Here is a 22,525-nt window from a genome sequence, read left to right on the forward strand (position 1 = left end):
GTCATACACTATATAGCAGTATATTACAGATTACATAGAGGGGATACTATGTGGCTATACAGGAGAGGTGTCATACACTATATAGCAGTATATTACACATTACATAGAGGGGATACTATGTGGCTATACAGGAGAGGTGTCATACACTATATAGCAGTATATTACACATTACATAGAGGGGATACTATGTGGCTATATAGGAGAGGTGTAATACACTATATAGCAGTATATTACACATTACATAGAGGGGATACTATGTGGCTATATAGGAGAGGTGTCATACACTATATAGCAGTATATTACACATTACATAGAGGGGATACTATGTGGCTATACAGGAGAGGTGTCATACACTATATAGCAGTATATTACACATTACATAGAGGGGATACTATGTGGCTATATAGGAGAGGTGTCATACACTATATAGCAGTATATTACACATTACATAGAGGGGATACTATGTGGCTATACAGGAGAGGTGTCATACACTATATAGCAGTATATTACAGATTACATAGAGGGGATACTATGTGGCTATGTAGGAGAGGTGTCATACACTATATAGCAGTATATTACACATTACATAGAGGGGATACTATGTGGCTATGTAGGAGAGGTGTCATACACTATATAGCAGTATATTACACATTACATAGAGGGGATACTATGTGGCTATATAGGAGAGGTGTCATACACTATATAGCAGTATATTACACATTACATAGAGGGGATACTATGTGGCTATATAGGAGAGGTGTCATACACTATATAGCAGTATATTACACATTACATAGAGGGGATACTATGTGGCTATATAGGAGAGGTGTCATACACTATATAGCAGTATATTACAGATTACATAGAGGGGATACTATGTGGCTATATAGGAGAGGTGTCATACACTATATAGCAGTATATTACACATTACATAGAGGGGATACTATGTGGCTATACAGGAGAGGTGTCATACACTATATAGCAGTATATTACACATTACATAGAGGGGATACTATGTGGCTATATAGGAGAGGTGTCATACACTATATAGCAGTATATTACAGAATACATAGAGGGGATACTATGTGGCTATATAGGAGAGGTGTCATACACTATATAGCAGTATATTACACATTACATAGAGGGGATACTATGTGGCTATACAGGAGAGGTGTCATACACTATATAGCAGTATATTACACATTACATAGAGGGGATACTATGTGGCTATATAGGAGAGGTGTCAAACACTATATAGCAGTATATTACAGATTACATAGAGGGGATACTATGTGGCTATATAGGAGAGGTGTCATACACTATATAGCAGTATATTACAGTTTACATAGAGGGGATACTATGTGGCTATATAGGAGAGGTGTCATACACTATATAGCAGTATATTACACATTACATAGAGGGGATACTATGTGGCTATACAGGAGAGGTGTCATACCCTATATAGCAGTATATTACAGATTACATAGAGGGGATACTATGTGGCTATATAGGAGAGGTGTAATACACTATATAGCAGTATATTACACATTACATAGAGGGGATACTATGTGGCTATATAGGAGAGGTGTCATACACTATATAGCAGTATATTACACATTACATAGAGGGGATACTATGTGGCTATACAGGAGAGGTGTCATACACTATATAGCAGTATATTACAGATTACATAGAGGGGATACTATGTGGCTATACAGGAGAGGTGTCATACACTATATAGCAGTATATTACACATTACATAGAGGGGATACTATGTGGCTATATAGGAGAGGTGTCATACACTATATAGCAGTATATTACAGATTACATAGAGGGGATACTATGTGGCTATATAGGAGAGGTGTCATACACTATATAGCAGTATATTACAGATTACATAGAGGGGATACTATGTGGCTATACAGGAGAGGTGTCATACACTATATAGCAGTATATTACAGATTACATAGAGGGGATACTATGTGGCTATATAGGAGAGGTGTCATACACTATATAGCAGTATATTACACATTACATAGAGGGGATACTATGTGGCTATATAGGAGAGGTGTAATACACTATATAGCAGTATATTACACATTACATAGAGGGGATACTATGTGGCTGTATAGGAGAGGTGTCATACACTATATAGCAGTATATTACACATTACATAGAGGGGATACTATGTGGCTATACAGGAGAGGTGTCATACCCTATATAGCAGTATATTACAGATTACATAGAGGGGATACTATGTGGCTATACAGGAGAGGTGTCATACACTATATAGCAGTATATTACACATTACATAGAGGGGATACTATGTGGCTATACAGGAGAGGTGTCATACCCTATATAGCAGTATATTACAGATTACATAGAGGGGATACTATGTGGCTATATAGGAGAGGTGTCATACACTATATAGCAGTATATTACACATTACATAGAGGGGATACTATGTGGCTATATAGGAGAGGTGTAATACACTATATAGCAGTATATTACACATTACATAGAGGGGATACTATGTGGCTATACAGGAGAGGTGTCATACACTATATAGCAGTATATTACACATTACATAGAGGGGATACTATGTGGCTATACAGGAGAGGTGTCATACACTATATAGCAGTATATTACAGATTACATAGAGGGGATACTATGTGGCTATACAGGAGAGGTGTCATACACTATATAGCAGTATATTACACATTACATAGAGGGGATACTATGTGGCTATATAGGAGAGGTGTCATACACTATATAGCAGTATATTACACATTACATAGAGGGGATACTATGTGGCTATACAGGAGAGGTGTCATACACTATATAGCAGTATATTACAGATTACATAGAGGGGATACTATGTGGCTATATAGGAGAGGTGTCATACACTATATAGCAGTATATTACAGATTACATAGAGGGGATACTATGTGGCTATACAGGAGAGGTGTCATACACTATATAGCAGTATATTACACATTACATAGAGGGGATACTATGTGGCTATATAGGAGAGGTGTCATACACTATATAGCAGTATATTACACATTACATAGAGGGGATACTATGTGGCTATATAGGAGAGGTGTCATACACTATATAGCAGTATATTACACATTACATAGAGGGGATACTATGTGGCTATACAGGAGAGGTGTCATACACTATATAGCAGTATATTACACATTACATAGAGGGGATACTATGTGTCTATACAGGAGAGGTGTCATACACTATATAGCAGTATATTACACATTACATAGAGGGGATACTATGTGGCTATATAGGAGAGGTGTCATACACTATATAGCAGTATATTACACATTACATAGAGGGGATACTATGTGGCTATATAGGAGAGGTGTCATACACTATATAGCAGTATATTACACATTACATAGAGGGGATACTATGTGGCTATATAGGAGAGGTGTAATACACTATATAGCAGTATATTATATAGTCCTGATCATAGACTCCAATGGCAAGTACATTAATACAAGAAAGCTCTTCCCACGGCAAAGAGTCAAGAAAATCCACAGCCCAACCATTGAAAAAGCCAATACCGTCATTTGCAAGCCTTTCTTCACTACCCCGAAACACATTGTCATACACACAGGCACAGAAGATCTCTCTGACCAGCCCCAACAGACAGCGGGCCAACTGGTCCAACTAGCAGAGAAAGCAAAGCAACATTTCCCAGACAGTAGTATCATCCTGTCATCTCTGCTCCCACCAGAAGACATCTCTGAAGCTACCATCATGGGGATCAACAAAGAGCTGGCGACCAGAATCAGACAAACACCAGGCATCACCCTGGCACAACACCCCTCCATAGATAAGCGTCACCTATATGATGACAAACACCTCAATAAACATGGCGTCAGCCTCCTAGCGAAGGAATTCAAAGACTTAGTGCTCAACAGAGCCCCCGGGCCTAGACAACAAACAAGACAAAGAACCATGGAAATAATACCCGACAACCGCCAATATCCAAGACTGAACCCCCCAAAGATGCCACCTATCAAGAAAAAGCCAACCAGAGCAACCCAGAGCACCAACATAGAGACAATAAAGAGAATAGAGCATGCGGTCACTACAATTGCCACAACAGCAATGCACATAAACCAATACCTGGCCACACTGCAACCAACCAAGAACCCAGCCCGTCCTCTGCAGGACAGCTCATTACAAGGTTTACACACTGAAGATGAAATCACTAACTATCAGTAGTTGGAACATACAAGGGCTGAATGCCTCAGCCTATAGATCTAACCCAAAAGATCCAGACTTCATAGACAGACTAAAAAACATAGACATTCAAATCCTCCTAGAGACATGGACCCGGGCAGAAGACGAGTCCCTAACACCCATGGGCTACAAGGAATTCTCAGTGCCCGCCCAGAAAAATAAGACCACCAAACATGGCCGCCACTCAGGAGGCATACTAATATGGTACAAGGAGGAGCTCAAAGAACACGTAAAAGCTACCAAACGTGGAACTAATCACATATGGATAAAAATAAGCAGCTCCATCCTCAGCGGCCAGCAGGACATCTATCTCTGTGCAGTATATATGCCCCCACCAGGGTCCCCCTACCACGACCCCGACACTTACGAGGTCCTACAAAGGGAAGCTGTCCACTTCCAACCCAAAGGCAGAGTACTAATATGCGGAGACCTGAATGCAAGGACAGGCACAGAGTTAGACTACCTGCCTCCTGACGACAACCCACATACGCACGGTAGTGAGATCCACCACCCAGAACCCACTCAGACAAGAAGAAACAGCCAAGACAGAATTGTCAACAAGAGTGGGAGACAACTGCTGAACATGTGCCGAAGCCTAGGACTGTACATAATAAACGGACGTACCACAGGCGATCCCAGAGGACGCTTCACACTAAACTCTCAAGTGGGCAATAGCGTGGTGGACTATGCCATTACAGATGCAGACCTGTCAGACATTGAAGACTTCACAATCGCACCTGACTCCCATCTATCAGACCACAACCAGATCCTACTATACATGAGAACCAGGAACAAAACACCCATACATGAGCCCCAACAGTCCGGCCTCTACAACCTACCAAGACATTTCAAATGGGCCAACCACCAGGCCATAGAATATAGCAACGCAACCAACCGACCCGAAATCAAGACACTGCTCACAAACTTCCATACAAACAACTATCAGCCAGACCAACAGGGAGTCACCAGAGCTGTGAAGGATCTCAAGTACATCCTACAGACCACAGCAGAACTAGCAGGCCTGAAATGAACCAAACCCATAAGACAAACCAACAAACAGTCCCACAAATGGTTCGACAGCGACTGCAAAGCACTACGCCATACCCTAAGAACAGCCTCCAACCAAAAACACAGGGACCCCAACAACAAGGAGGTGAGGGAAGCCTACAGCAATCTATCCAAGCAATACAAGGGCACCCTCAGAGAGAAGAAACAGAGATACCTCTCCCACAAAATACAGCAACTAGAGGACTCCCTCCAGGACAGCTCATTCTGGGAGACCTGGCACCACATGGGCACAAAGCCCAAGAAAAACTCTCTCCACATCCAAAATGGCAATATCTGGCTCAACTACTTCAGAGGTCTCTACAAAAACATCCCAGAAGAAGAACTAACTCCAGAACAGCAACAGATAATCACCAAACTGAGGGACATGGAGAAAGTCATCAAAGACTTCCAGAACCCTCTGGACTCACCAATCACCATAAAAGATATACAGGAAAGAATTGCCGTGCTGAAAGGCAAAAAGGCCAGTGGCCCTGACGGCATCCTACCAGAGATGATCAAATACAGCCCTCCAGCAATACACGCGGCACTGGCAAAGCTATTCACCCTCGTGCTCAATGCTGGACACTTCCCCGAAGACTGGAACAAAGGGCTCATAACCCCCATCTACAAGAATGGGGACCAATATGACCCCAACAACTACAGAGGGATCTGCGTCAGCAGCACATAGCTGGGGAAACTGTTCAACAGCATCATCAATAACAGAATCCTCACCTTCCTCACACAACACGGGGTCCTCAGCAAGAGCCAAGCAGGGTTCATGCCAAACCACCGCACCACAGACCATATCTACACCCTGCACAGCCTCATCAAGACGCACGTCCACAACACCAGAAGAGGCAAGATATTCGCCTGCTTCGTGGACTTTAAGAAGGCGTTTGATTCAGTATGGCACCCAGGCCTACTCCTAAAACTCCTAGAGAGTGGAATAGGAGGAAGAACGTACGACGTCATCAAGAGCTCCTACACCGGAAACCAGTGCAGTGTGAAGGTGAATGGGAAAAGGACCGCATACTTCCAGCAGGCCCGAGGGGTCAGACAAGGCTGTAGTCTGAGCCCAACGCTCTTCAACATCTATATCAATGAACTGGCTACAGCCCTGGAGGCCTCACCAACCCCAGGCCTCACCCTGAACAATCGAGAGGTGAAGTTCCTGCTGTATGCCGATGACCTCCTACTCCTGTCCCCCACCGAGAAAGACCTCCAAGAAAGCCTGTCAGTGCTGGAAAAATTCAGCACCACATGGGCCCTACCCATCAACCAGAAGAAGACCAAAATCATGGTATTCCAGAAGAAGGGCCACAATAAAGCCTCCACCACCTCACAATTCACACTGAACGGCTCCACACTGGAGAAAACCAACAGCTACACCTACCTGGGGCTGGAGCTCAGCCAATCAGGAAGCTTCAAAGCAGCAATAGAAACCCTGAAAGCAAAAGCCTGCAGAACCTTCTACGCCATCAGAAGACAACTGTACCACCTCAAACCACCGGTGAGGGTCTGGATGAAGATATTTGACGCTGTCATCTCCCCGATCCTTCTCTATGGCAGTGAGGTTTGGGGCCCAGCCACCTACCCAGACCAGTCAAGGTGGGATTCCAGCCCAACAGAGAACTTCCACCTGGAGTTCTGCAAATACCTGCTACATGTCCATCGCAACACCACCAACATAGCCTGCAGGGCAGAGCTAGGCAGACTCCCCCTATGGCTCACCATACAGAAGAGGGCGCTAGCTTTCCAGGCACACATCCAGGTGAGCGACTCCTACCACCACCAAGCCTGGCTAAGCCACCTGAGCAAACCAGACATTCAACAACCAAACAGCAGCCAACCACCAAACCAAAAACTCCAACAGATGATAACCAAGGCCGAAATAAAGGCGACCACAGAGGCAAACAGAGAGCGGTACATTGAAGAATGGAGAAACGAAATAAATAACTCCAAGAAACTCACCGTGTACCAATCCCTACAAAGGGACTACACCATGGCCACCTACCTGGAGAGAATACGCCACCCCAAGCACAGACAGACCCTGAGCCGATACAGACTGAGCGCCCACAACCTAGAGATAGAGACGAGGCGATACAGGCAGACGTACAAGCCACGGGAGAAGAGACTGTGCCAGCACTGTGACCAGGGGGCCCTAGAAGACCAGACCCACTTCCTGCTACACTGCACCAAATACTCAGCTGTGAGGGCCGTCTACTACCAAAGACTCTCTGCCCACATCCCAGACTTCATATCTGCAGACGAGAAGAGGAAACTCTACATCCTACTGGGAGAAGAAGAAGCCACTGTGGAGATCGCTGCCCAATACGTGTCCAGCTGTCACCAAACAAGAGGAAGATGAGACTCCATGGACTGTTATATTTATCCCAAAACACAAATTACAGATTACATAGAGGGGATACTATGTGGCTATACAGGAGAGGTGTCATACACTATATAGCAGTATATTACACATTACATAGAGGGGATACTATGTGGCTATATAGGAGAGGTGTCATACACTATATAGCAGTATATTACACATTACATAGAGGGGATACTATGTGGCTATATAGGAGAGGTGTCATACACGGGATACAGTGTTGGCTAAAAGTCTTGTCCCCCCTGCAGTCCTGTCAGATAATCCTCGCTGTCCCCCAGATAATGATTACACAGCACAGACTCTTATCCTATCCTACTAATATTATAAATGTGAAAGTTTGTGGGTTTGTGAGTTTGTGTGTGTTTGGATATTCGGATGTTTGTTCCTCAATCACGCAAAACCCACTCCACCGATTTGGCTGAAAGTTTCCACAAACATAGTTAATACACCCGATTGCGCAATAGGCTACTTTTCGTCACAATAGCGCACATACGTTTGTGCCAGGACCCCCACAAAACCCAAACACACCACCATCTCTGCAATCTCACACACTTTGGACCATAGCAAGCCACAAAATTCATATTGCCCTCTACAGCCTCGCCCCTAACCCCACACAATCTCATATACATATACTTTACCACTTTGCCCCTTACCTTAACGATACTCCAGGAGGTTCTCTATAACGCTCTGGAGCAGCCATGTTTGCCAACCCCCACCACTCTGACAATCCGCGACACCGCCCACCCATGTCAATACCCCTAGGCGGTCTAATAAATGCAAAAACAAAAGTTTAAAAAAAAGTAAAAAAAAAAAATAAAAAAAAATAAAAAGGATTAAAAATTCAAATCACCCCCCTTTCCCTAGAACACATATAAAAGTAGTTAAAAACTGTGAAACACATACATGTTAGGTCTCCCCGCGTCCGAAATCGTCCGCTCTACAAAGCTATACAAATATTTTTCCTGTTCGGTAAACGCCGCAGCGGGAAAAATGGTCAAAAGTGCCAAACCGCCATTTTTTCACTGTTTTGATTCTGATAAAAAATTGAATAAAAAGTGATCAAAGCAATAACATTTCCCGAAAATGGTAGAACTACAAAGTACACCCGGTCCTGCAAAAAAAGACGCCCTATACATCCCCGTACACGCACGTATAAAAAAGTTACGGCTGTCAGAATATGGCGACTTTTAAAAACAAATTTTTTAACATAGTTTTGGATTTTTTAAAGGGGTCAAAATGTAAATAAAACCATATAAATTTGGTCTCCCCAGAATCGTAACGAAACACAGAATACAGGGGACATGTCATTTTGGTTGCACAGTAAACGCCGTAAAACCAAAGCCCGTAAGAAAGTCGCAGAAATGCATTTTTTTCTTCAAATCCACCCCATTCTGAATTTTTTCCCTGCTTCCCAGTACATTATATAGAATAAATAATGGTGGCATCATGAAGAAAAATTTGTCCCGCAAAAATTAAGACCTCATATAGTTCTGGGAGCGGAGAAATAAAAAAGTTATGGGGTTTAGAAGGAGGAGAGTCAAAAACGAAAAAAAAAATGCCATCGGCGGGAAAGGGTTAACTTCAAATACTTCTGTCCCAAAGTCACTATGTAAAGTTTCTCACAACACCGAATATATAGCAGCTCAAATACAAAGTAACTGCAACACAACAGTCTCACGTATTCTCTGAATTACAGCAAAAACAAGATACAAAGTTACATTTCATATCCCATCCCTTATACACAGTACGAAAACCTTACCCACGCCTGTATATACCCACTGCTACAATCACCGCAGACCAAGTCGCGGGTACCAGCTAGTAGTATATAAGTGACACAGGGTAAATACAGTATAAGTATCGCCCCCTGCAGTCCTGTCAGATAATCCTCGCTGTCCCCCAGATAATGATTACACAGCACAGACTCTTATATAGTATATAAGTGACACAGGGTATATACAGTATAAGTATCGCCCCCTGCAGTCCTGTCAGATAATCCTCGCTGTCCCCCAGATAATGATTACAAGCACAAACTCTTTTGTAATATCTTCATTTATTTTGCTTGCAATGAAAAAACACAAAATAGAATGAAAAAAATTCACATCATTGATCATTTTACACAAAACTCCAAAACTGGTGCGGACAGAAGTATTGGCGCCCTCAGCCTAATACTTGGTAGCACAACCTTTAGACACAATAACTGCGCACAACCGCTTCCGCTAACCAGCAATGAGTTTCTTACAAGGCTCTGCTGGAATCTTAGACCCTTCTTCTTTGGCTCCTGCTCGCGGTCCCCCCTGAGATGTGAAGGGGGCCTTCTCCAAACTGCCCCCAAGAGATCTCTCCCCCTCCCCCACAGGTGTTCTATGGGATTCAGGGCTGGACTCATTGCTGCCACTTTACAAGTCTCCAGGGCTTTCTCTCACCACCATTTTCTAGTGCTGACCTGAAGTGTGTTTTGGGTCCTTGTCCTGCTGGAAGAGCCCTGACCTCTGAGGGAGACCCGGCTTTCTCACACTGGGCCCTACATGATGCTGCACAATGTGTTGGTCGTCTTCAGACTTCATAATGCCATGCACACGGTCAAGCAGTCCAGTGCCAGAGGCAGCAAAGCAACCCCAAACCATCAGGGACCTCCACCATGTCTGACTGTAGGGGGCGTCTTCTTCTCTCTTTTTTCCCTGTAATCTCTATGTTGAGGCCTTTTCCTACTTTTGTCTCCTCTGACCAGAGAACATTCTTCCAGAACGGTTTTGGCTTTCTCAGGTAAGTTTTGGCAAACTCCAGCCTGGCTTCTGTCTGTGGGTAAGAAGTGGGGTCTTCCTGGGTCTCCTACCATACAGTCCCTTCTCATTCAGACGCTGACACTGGATAGTACGGGGTGACACTGTTGTACCCTCGGACTGCAGGGCAGCTTGGACTTGTTTGGATGTTAGTCGAGGTTCTTTATCCACCATCCGCACAATCTTGCGGTGAAATCTCTGGTCAATGTTTCTTTTGCGTCCACATCTAGGGAGGTTAGCCACAGGGCCATGGGCTTTACACTTCTTACTGACACTGCGCACGGTAGACACAGGAACATTCAGGGCTTTGGAGATGGACTTGTAGCCTTGAGATTGCTCAGGCTTCCTCACAATTTTGCTTCTCAAGTCCTCAGTTCTTTGTTCTTCTTTCTTTTCTCCATGCTCAATGTGGTCACAAGGACACAAGACAGAGGTGGAGTCAACTTTAATCCATTTCAACTGGCTGCAAGTGTGATTTAGTTATTGCCACCACCTGTTAGGTGCCTCAGGTAAGTAACAGGTGCTGTTAATTACACAAATTAGAGAAGCATCACATGATTTTTCAAACAGTGCCAATACTTTTGTCCACCCCCTTTTTTATGTTTGGTGTGAAATTATTATCAATTTGGGTTTTTAACAATTCCTTTTGTGGTTTTCCATTGAAGACAAATTAAATGAAGATAATACCAAAGAGTTTGTGCTTGCAATCATTTTCTGGAAGAACATGAGTATTATCTGACAGAATTGCAGGGGGGCCAATACTTTTGGCCAACACTGTAGCAGTATATTACAGATTACACAGACTGCTGTTATAGGGGGCACTCCAGACTACATACAGTAACCAGACTTTTGTTATGTGGTGCATTCCAGACTACATAGCCAGACTTCTGTTATAGGGGGCGCTCTAGACTACAGTCAGATTGCTATTATAGGAGAATCACAGACTACACGGTCAGACTGGTCCAATGGGGACACTCCGGACTACTCGGTCAGACTGCTATTATAGGGAGCACTCCAGACTATATCACGAGACTTCTGTAATAGGGGTGTACCAGACTACATAGTTAGACTTTTGTTATATAGGGCACTCCAGACTGTACAATTAGAATGCTGTTTTAGGGAGCGCTCCAGACTACACAGTCAGACTGATAAGGGGCACTCCAGACAATACGCCCAAGCTACTGTATCAGGGGCATCCAACTTAAAGGGGAATCTGTCACCACATCCTAGCAAATAAACCCCAAACTGCAGATAGATCGGTGTTTTCCTCTCGCGAATTCATGTCCGATCCCTGCTATATAGTCTGAGAACATTCCTCCGTCTCACAAGTCTACCGCCTTACATCAATCTTCACTTCCTCTCCATCCCTTATTGTTCACATCCAAAGCCCGTCACCACCTCTTCTCATCTCCATCTCAAAAACTTTTTTGCAATCCCGATGTTTTTGATGCCACTTTTTTTGTCCCGGCCATCACATTTTTATTCTTCTGGCTAAAAAGTGCCTATGAGGGTTTGTTTTTTGCAGGATGAGTTCTGCTTCTTAATGGAACCATTGAATGTGCTAAATAATGGATTGAGGAATTTAAAACATATTAACCTACAATGTGAGACCCCTACAATTCTCCCCCCCCCCCCCCCCCAGTAAGATTCTGGAGCTGCCAAATTTATATCGACTTTGTTCTTTTATGAAATTTACTAAATAAAAGTCATTCTTTTGTTGAAAAAATAAAAAGTATTAGCTTTGTGTAGCCACATCCTGAGACTATAATGTATGAGTTGTGTAAGGGTTTGTTTTTTGTGGTGTGAGCTGTAGTTTTTATCGGTGCCATATTTGAGTACATGTTCGTTTTTTGTTGTTTTTTTTTCACTTTTTATTCATTTTTTGGAAGGCAAGGTGACCCAAAAAAAAACAACAATTTTAGCATTTTGTTTAACTCCATTTAATATTTGAGTAAAGAGGTTAATAATATTAGAAAACATCAAACATTTATAAACATGACAACAATAATGTTTATTTTTTTTTATTGTGTTTAAAGGAACATTTATTGGTTATAAGAGCAAAAAAATCCCACAAGGTGAACAGCCTGAATATAATCACAGCCAAACAAATGAGAAATTCTTTCAGCTAAGTAATGGGGCTATTGCAGTTGTCACTCTATAACACAGCCAGTGCCTTAATCCACTATCTAATACAGTAATCCCAGGTTCACACTTGTGCCCGGTCTCCGCTTTGTGGGTTTCCGTCTTCTGCCCGAGAAACTGGCCTGCCCTGTCCAGTTTCTCGGTCAGAAGATGGCAACCCACCAGTCAGTGCCCGCTCATGAGCATCTTCTGGTCTCCGCGGCGAAACCGATTTCAAGTGAATGAGTTTGAAAACTGACTGCTGGTTTCCCGCTCCTGTCCAGGTTCTCCTGCAGAAGATGGAAACCTGTAAAGCGGAGATCAGGCACAGGTTTGGACCCTCCCTAAGCCTCTTTTACACTTTTCTATTGTCTCCTTTTCACCTATATCAATCCTGAGTCCTCGTGGGCAGGACCCTCACTCCTTTGTACCAGTTTCCCACTCGGTAAGCTTAGATTTATTGTTCCTTTTGGTTTCTATAATGTATTATGTATGCCTATATGCAGTGGCGTAACTAGGAATGGCGGGGCCCTGTGGCGAACTTTTGACATGGCCCCCCCCCTTCCCCAACCGACACAAACACCAAAGACCTCGACCGACCCCCTACTACGCATTCTTGCGTGTTCTATTATGCCCTGCACATAGTATTCTCCCCCATAGTGGCCCCTGCACACAGTATTCTCCCCAATAATGGCCCCTGCACACAGTATTATGTCCCATAGTGGCCCCTGCACACAGTATTATGCCCAATAGTGGCCCCTGCACACAGTATTATGTCCCATAGTGGCTCCTGCACACAGTATTATGTCCTATAGTGGCCCCTGCACACAGTATTATACCCCATAGTGGCTCCTGCACACAGTATTATCCCCCATAGTGGCTCCTGCACACAGTATTCTCCCCCATAGTGGCCCCTGCACACAGCATTATGTCCCATAGTGGCCCCTGCACACAGTATTATGTCCCATAGTGGCCCCTGCACACAGTATTATCCCCCATAGTGGCCCCTGCACACAGTATTATCCCCCATAGTGGCCCCTGCACACAGTATTATGCCCCATAGTGGCCCCTGCACACAGTATTATTCCCCATAGTGGCCCAAGCACACAGTATTATGTCCCATAGTGGCCCCTGCACACAGTATTATCCCCCATAGTGGCCCCTGCACACAGTATTATCCCCCATAGTGGCCCCTGCACACAGTATTATGTCCCATAGTGGCCCCTGCACACAGTATTATGTCCCATAGTGGCCCCTGCACACAGTATTATCCCCCATAGTGGCCCCTGCACACAGTATTATCCCCAATATTGGCCCCTGCACACAATATTATCCCCCATAGTGGCCCCTGCACACAGTATTATCCCCAATAGTGGCCCCTGCACACAGTATTATCCCCCATAGTGGCCCCTGCACACAGTATTATCCCCCATAGTGGCCCCTGCACATAGTATTATGTCCCATAGTGGCTCCTGCACACAGTATTATGCCCCATAGTGGCCCCTGCACACAGTATTATTCCCCATAGTGGCCCAAGCACACAGTATTATGCCCCATAGTGGCCCCTGCACACAGTATTATCCCCCATAGTGGCCCCTGCACACAGTATTATCCCCAATATTGGCCCCTGCACACAGTATTATCCCCCATAGTGGCCCCTGCACACAATATTATCCCCCATAGTGGCCCCTGCACACAATATTATCCCCCATAGTGGCCCCTGCACACAGTATTATCCCCCATAGTGGCCCCTGCACACAGTATTATCCCCAATAGTGGCCCCTGCAGACAGTATTATCCCCCATAGTGACCCCTGCAGACAGTATTATCCCCCATAGTGACCCCTGCACACAGTATTATGTCCCATAGTGGCCCCTGCACACAGTATTATGTCCCATAGTGGCCCCTGCACACAGTATTATGTCCCATAGTGGACACCCATAAACAATTATTATACTCTGGGGTCTTAGAGCAGTGGTAGTGGCTGTCACCGGGCCCCTAATGTCCCGATCCCTGTGGCAGCTGCCACTACAGCTAGGTGGTAGTTACGCTGCCTATATGTCATCTCTGGTCCCTAAAGACCTTCTTCACCATCCTCATATTTCCCGGTTCACTCTGCACTATCCAACACGTCAGACTTTCTATCTAAAATTCGAAAATAACCTAAAATCATATCCCATACACACTACAGTAACCCTGTCCTCATTACGCTTCTATAACGCCCCCCTATTGTCTCCTTCATCCATCACAAGTCTTCATGGGCAGGTCCCTCGCTCCTTTGTACCAATCTGTCACTCACTAATCATGTTTATGGTCCTTACTTGTTTGTATCATGTGTTATATATTCCTTTCAGTACCCCCTGTATTTTATATCTACAACCCCCTGGAGGTTAATGGCGCTATAAAGTAAATCATATATTTATTATACATAAGAAGGGATTGTGATGGAGAGGAGGAGACTTTGTGCTTCATGGACATTTCCCCTGAGGGTAATAAGTATCTTACAAACAAGCCAATTGTAACGAGACTCTAAGGGATTGTTTCTATCTCTGATTATAAGTGATAATTGGTTGTTGTCACGGATGAGATAGACATTAATCTGCAGAGACAACAGTTTAATTGGAAAGCATAGGAACGGTCTGGAGGAATACAATGCAAGACGATGATGTAGACTGAACCTGCGGCGGTCTGTACCATCTAACACCACAGGCTACCGGTCACTAATAGTCATTATTCCTGTTGAAACAAATAGAGATGAAATAGACAAAAGATCTGCAAATGTCACAGCATTAAAGGAGTATTCTGGGATAAATATATTGAACCTATCCTACAGAGTCGTCAATATCAGATCGGTGGGAGCAGAGAATGGAGCAGGTAGCAGACAGCGCTGCAGTTTACCTTCAAGTGGTCTCACAATACAGATAAAAGTGCTGTCTGCTTCCTGCTCCATTCTCCACATATAAGATCAGAATGCCTGGTGTCCTGTCGGCACCCTTTTTATTTGGTTCTGCAAGTGTGCCAAGAAGAATTCATGCCCATTGCCGTCCATCCATTCTTCTGGATACACTTGCAGACAGTATTTGGCAGAACCAGGCCGGGAGGTCGTTCCCGCCGCCATCTTGGAGGACTAAGCCCAGATCTTCTGTGGATGTTGCTTGCTCCAATCCGTCTGTCTCTTCATGTCATCCCAGACAGACTGGACGATGATGAGATCAGGGCTCTATCTGTGGGGGTCAGATCGTTATTTCCAGGACACCGCCTCCAAAGGGCAAAGGTCAGACCAAATATTGATTGGAATTGACATTTCTCTTGTGTTCATTGAAACTTTTGCTCATTACTGTATGAAGATCAACTGTATGAAACTTGTCAACATAAATGATATATCAGGATTTTCATCAGTTCAGTTCAGAAAACAGTGTCAAGTGTATAAGGACAGCAACAGGGACCGAGGTCCGTAGCAGGGGGGGCACGCTCTCTGGTGATGAAGACACAGGCCAAGACAAGGGTTTCAAATGGAAAAACCCTTTATTGAGACAAGTTTCAAAACAGGCACAAGGCATTTCAGCCATACACAGTGCAGAATAACAGGTCACGCCGGGAAGATACAGCTGGGATTTCAATAGCAAGTAATATCGGAGGGGCTTCAGAGCATTTGGATACTTAGTACATTATTTAGGATGTAGTTCATATTGCACTGCATTTGGTAATACACAGTTACATTATTATTAGTAGTAGTATTGAACGTTACAAGGGGTAACAAGTATCATTACCATTGTAAGAAGTAAAATGACCAACAAGACGGGTTATCTGTACATTCCCAAAATACATTTGTTTGATGAGCATCTAAACCAGTGAGGGTCTACAGTAATAGTATTGCGGGGGTCTATGGTGATAGTATGGTGGGGGCCTAGTGATGTTAGGACCTATGGGGATGGTACTGTGAGGGTCTATGGTGATAGTATGGTGGGGCCTAGTGATGTTAGGACCTATGGGGATGGTACTGTGAGGGTCTATGGTGATAGTATGGTGGGGGCCTAGTAATGTTAGACCTATGGGGATGGTACTGTGAGGGTCTATGGTGATAGTATGGTGGGGCCTAGTGATGTTAGGACCTATGGGGATGGTACTGTGAGGGTCTATGGTGATAGTATGGTGGGGGCCTAGTGATGTCAGACCTATGGGGATGGTACTGTGAGGGTCTATGGTGATAGTATGGTGGGAGCCTAGTGATGTTAGACCTATGGGGATAGTACAGTGAGGGTCTATGGTGATAGTATGGTGGGGGCCTAGTGATGTTAGACCTATGGGGATAGTACAGTGAGGGTCTATGGTGATAGTATGGTGGGGGCCTAGTGATGTCAGACCTATGGGGATGGTACTGTGAGGGTCTATGGTGATAGTATGGTGGGAGCCTAGTGATGTTAGACCTATGGGAATAGTACAGTGAGGGTCTATGGTGATAGTATGGTGGGGGCCTAGTGATGTTAGACCTATAGGGATGGTACTGTGAGGGTCTATGGTGATAGTATGGTGGGGGCCTCATAATGTTAGGGCCTGTGGGGATGGTACTGTGAGGGTCTATGGTGATAGTATGGTGGGGGCCTAGTGATGTTAGACCTATGGGGTTGGTACTGTGAGGGTCTATGGTGATAGTATGGTGGGGGCCTAGTGATGTTAGACCTATGGGGATGGTACTGTGAGGGTCTATGGTGATCGTATGGTGGGGGCCTCATAATGTTAGGGCCTGTGGGGATGGTACTGTGAGGGTCTATGGTGATAGTATGGTGGGGGCCTAGTGATGTTAGACCTATGGGGTTGGTACTGTGAGGGTCTATGGTGATAGTATGGTGGGGGCCTAGTGATGTTAGACCTATGGGGATGGTACTGTGAGGGTCTATGGTGATCGTATGGTGGGGCCTAGTAATATTAGGTCCTATGGGGATGGTACTGTGAGGGTCTATGGTGATAGTATGGTGGGGCCTAGTAATGTTAGACCTATGGGGATGGTACTGTGAGGGTCTATGGTGATAGTATGGTGGGGCCTAGTAATGTTAGACCTATGGGGATGGTACTGTGAGGGTCTATGGTGACAGTAAATATGGACTATAATGATAGTAATATGAGGTCTTATGGTGATAGTAGTACTAGAACCTAATGTGTTACTAATGTGAGACATTATAGAGATAGTGTTGGAGAATCTTAGATAATATTAATGGACAAACATTTGTTTCCTCGCAGAAATATTTTATATTGAAAATGAGGAAATGAACGTGAGAACAATCAACCCAAAGCCCTTGCTCCGACCTCTATAGACAAGCAAGTCTTCAATTCTTCCTCTCTTGCAGACCATTCCAGGCTAGTCTGCCTCAGTTGGCTCTTCGGTAAGCTTTTACGTTGTCTTCCTCTTGCTGTAGACACATCAAGTCCAATGTTCCAACCATCATATTGGTTGACTCTGTCTCTTTACACCACCTCTCCTCCAGCACTATTGGTATCGCTGGTGCCTTCTTGTGGACTGGGAGCCGACTACAATAATGGGACAGTCTATGTTAATAGTAAAATCTAGGCTTATAATTGTAGCACTGTGAGAAGCTACAGTAGTAATACTACAACAGGCCTTACTCCTGTAGAATGACATGTTCTTATACTCCAGTTGAAGGTAACACTGATATTAACATGTCTACTGAGTAATTCTATGCTTCATTGTGGGCAGAAGTGACATCGGGCAACATCATGGATTGGCGTCTTGACTCAACTGGCAATTGATTACCAACAGGGAAGAGTAGAACCATACCGGACTATGTCACCTAATAGAGGCTGATATCTGTAAATATCTTGACACTTGATCTTTTTAAGGTTTTTGGATGATTTGAGTTGAGCTAGACATTAGCTATGTACAGTCACTTTATCTACAAAAGTGTGAACTTTTTCTCCGGAAAGCGGCTTTGACATCTTTATTCTTCAGGCTGTATATGAGAGGGTTTAGTACTGGAACGGCACCTGAGTTAAACAGGGAGATCAACTTATTGTACTCGAGGCTCACGGGGGATATAGGCCTGAGATATTGATAGATAAGTGTGGTGTAGAGCAGACTGACTACCGTGAGGTGTGAGGAACATGTGTAGAAGGCTTTCCGTCTCCCATTGCTGGAACGTATCCTGACGATGGTGGATATAATGAACACATATGAAATGAATGTTAATATGAAAGGCCCAAGAGTCAAGATAAAGGCTCCCTCAACAATGAACAAAACCTCCAACACTGACGTATCACTACAAGAGAGTTTGATCACTGGCACAAGATCACAGAAGAAATGGTTGACCACGTTGGACCTGTAACATGAAAACCCTGTAACCAAAACAGCATAGGGTATTATCTCTAGAAAACCAAGTACCCAACATATGGAGGCCAACATGGCGCAAACTCTCTGGTTCATGATCATCCTGTATCTCAAAGGGTTACAGATGGCCACGTATCGGTCGTAGCTCATGACTGTCAGGAATAGCAGTTCCTCACTGATAAAACACCCAACAAAGTATATTTGGGCTATGCAACTTGTATAGGAGATGGTTTTGTTACCAGTTATTCCTATGAGAAGCATAGTATGTAGAGTAACTGTGGCAGAAGACATGTCCACGATGGACAGATTGGCCAGGAAGAAGTACATGGGAGTGTGGAGATGATGGTCCAGGCAGACCAGAAGAAGAATGGTCAGGTTTCCTCCAAGAGTCATGAGATAAATGAAGAGGACCAGAAGGAAGATGGGAACTTGAAGCTCAGGGATATCTGAGATCCCTTTAATAATGAAGGATGTCACCATTGTGTGATTTAGAGTCTCCATCTCTTCAGATCCAATGATTGACGTTCTATAGAACCAAAAAAATAATAAGAGAATGTTAATATCGTAAAGACATCATTTCGTTTGAAGTAAAGGATACAATATTTTTGTGTAGAATATATTTTTGAAGAACAAACTTCATCATACAAGCCAATGGGACCGTATATAAAATTATAGCACTAATTGTTGTTTTGATTCAGCAGACCAGAGGGAAATGGGGATGTGACACACGAACTGAGGCCTGGGGATAGCTTAGTTTCTTTCATTTTTTATTTTACAACCACGTTAGCGATCGGGATAGAAAAAGATCGGATACCGATCGGCGATCGAGCAAATTTCGCGATCGGGATCGGCTGGAAAATGATCGGAAATCGGATTTTGAAATCTCAACATCGGCTCAATCCTAAAAGTGACTTTTGCCATAGAGAAGCACTGTCTAGGGTTGAGGGATCTCTGGAAGGATCAGATCCCGACCGTCGATCAAGCAAATTTCACGATCGCGATCGGGATAGGCTGGAAAATGATCAGAAATCGGATTTTAAAATCGATCCTGAAATCGGCTCAATCCTAAGCCACACCTACATTTTCCGATTATCCTGAAAGATGTCTCTAACCAAAGAAATAAAGTGCGTACAGCCCTAACCAGCAAACCGACATAGAATATAATGTTATATTTTATTAAATTAAAATTAAAAAGTTCAATGAAAAATTCCATCAGCTCACACTTACCCTTTTACCCCTTGTAGATTCAGATACCTCCTCAGTCTCCCAAAACAGTTAATAGAAAGCAAAGATTAGTATAGAAGAAGGAGGAGAAGGGAGGGGAGGAGGGGGATGCAGATGCATGATCTTACTGAGTGCTTCAGTGAAACTCAACCGGCTGGGGGAGAGCGTAATATTTGGCTATGGGGTACTTCAATGGACCCAAACTATTTTACCTACTAGCTGCCATCCATCTGTACATCATTACAGTCTCCGCAGAGAACGGAGCTTTTATAACGTAGTGGATCGTGTATATGGTAGCCCCTCGAGACCAGTTTTTCTGACAGCTGTTCATCTTTACTAATGAATACTATGGCATCCTAATTAAGAAAGTAACACTTGTATCATAATTAACAATTACAAATTAGCAGAGCTAAACCTTGACTGAGACAAATGTCATCTGCATCGAACCGTTCTTGAAATGTGCCATGTATATGATGTATATGATGAGGATATGTATATATGATGTATATATGATGATATGATGTATATTTTCAACAAAACTTTTGTTTCCGTCAAACAAGCTCCACGTGGGTCAGTATAGCCAGCTTTAGGAACATTTGTTATGTATGTTAAGTGGCCCTAGCATTTGTTAGGGCTGCTATAACGACATACAGTATAGCATCCCCAATAAACATGGTGGCTGATACACTATAGTGCAAGGAGTGGTGTATAACATCGCTATTGAACATTCTTAGTGCAACTATACACTATCAACTGCGCAACTTGCAGTGTCCAGGGAGTGGCATTGAGCAATATTCACCACTGCCCCCCAGGTAAATGGTAATTCCATCTTGGCTTAGTGTTCAAAGCTAAATAGGTGAACGTTAACCCACATTATTACTCTGGTATCCATCAGGGGTACAGGGAAGAGACAGGTACGGCCCAGTATCCAACCATTTATTATTGTTATTTTTTATTTATAGCACAGTTAATTCCATGGTGCTTTACATTATTACAGGACACAAAATATACAAACCAAAAATAATACTAACAATGACCGACTGGCACAGTGGGGTAGAGGGCCCTGCACGCGAGGGCTTACAATCTATGAGGGGAGGGGGGTAGAGACAGAGGGAGAGGGGGAGACTGTACAGATGGGGGTGCGGTGATAGTGTTATTGGAGGTTGTAGGCCTTCCTGAATAGGGGAGTCTTCAGGGCCTTCTTGAATCCTGTGATTGTGGGGGTCAGTCTTATGTGTCTTGGTAAGGAGTTCCAGAGTATGGGGGATGCACAGGAGAAATCTTGGAGGCGGTTGTGTGTCTTAGGTGCAGACAAGGAATTGCAGACAAGGTCCAGGAAGATGTGCCTGGCAGTTTCAGCAAATCAGGGATTTGAATAGCAACAAACAGACCCGCTCTGTAAAGGCTGTTAGCAGTGTAGTAAGTAAATAATCCCAGACCAGGGGACAGACCAGCCTCGTGGAGCCGAGGTTCCCAAAAAGTAACAGGCAATTTCAGCCCAGAGACATAGGAACAGTTGTACTAAAGGGAGCTTAGGCTTTGTGTGCATGTGCCCGGTCCCTGGTAAAATGGCATGGATGGCACATGGATAACATCAGCGTGCTGCCTGTGCCTCCAAGGACCCATTCACTTAATCTAGTAAGTCTGAGCCACAAAATGGAGAGGTATAGGACTTGTCCTGAATTTTGACCAGGTCTCACTGCCACATACACTGACCATGATTACAATGGGGCAAGTGTACGCGTCCATAGTGATGAATGGCTCAATGTGCTAGATGTAAAAAACATGGTTAGCACAGTGACGAAGCACATGGTCATGTGCACAAGGCCTTAGATTCAGCTAAGTACCTGCAGCCAGAGCCTGGCCAAAGTTAGTAGATCTTTAAGGCTAGATTCACATGGCAGAAAATGAAGAGAAATTCCCCTTCATTTTCCGCTGCGGTATTCACCCATGGGATTGCCGTGACACAATGTTGATGTAGGACATTGGCATTCCGTTGTGGCTTTCCTCTGTTGGTTAGGACCGGATGAATGGCCCTAGTCAGCTGTAACTCTCTAGTCGTGGAATATACGGCAAGATTGAGCAGGACAGTGATTTTTCCACGTCCTCATGTCATTCGGGGCAGAAGCTGCCACGGATTTGGAGGCAGAATCCTCGAGGTACCCTACAAGATCAACTTCTCTGAAATTGAGGCAACACATTGGTCAGTAAAGGCTGCTGTTTTTGCAAGTAAAAAACTGTTCTGTTAAAAATCCTAACAGGTGTTCATGTGATCCCTGTGTCTGCCCCACGGAACACACATCTGCATGCTTAGTAATCGGAAATGGAAATGTATTATTCATACAGCCAAAGAGC

At 44.0% G+C, this 22,525-nt stretch overlaps 1 protein-coding gene across 1 annotated transcript; it reads right to left on the reverse strand.

Annotated features, from left to right (window-relative positions):
- Nucleotides 1-18,502: 18,502 nt before the first annotated feature.
- Nucleotides 18,503-19,447, reverse strand: LOC142184469 (olfactory receptor 5V1-like). The gene has a single exon (XM_075259348.1). The coding sequence runs from the start codon at nucleotides 19,445-19,447 to the stop codon at nucleotides 18,512-18,514; it is 936 nt and encodes a 311-aa protein (XP_075115449.1). The 3' UTR covers nucleotides 18,503-18,511.
- Nucleotides 19,448-22,525: the final 3,078 nt, after the last annotated feature.

Source organism: Leptodactylus fuscus, chromosome 11 (genome assembly GCF_031893055.1).
Source record: "Leptodactylus fuscus isolate aLepFus1 chromosome 11, aLepFus1.hap2, whole genome shotgun sequence".
Lineage (NCBI taxonomy): Eukaryota > Metazoa > Chordata > Amphibia > Anura > Leptodactylidae > Leptodactylus > Leptodactylus fuscus.

Bases quoted from the DNA above. Each gene is read 5' to 3' on its own strand.
- LOC142184469 (XM_075259348.1), bottom strand. From the start codon at position 19,447: ATGGAGACTCTAAATCACACAATGGTGACATCCTTCATTATTAAAGGG.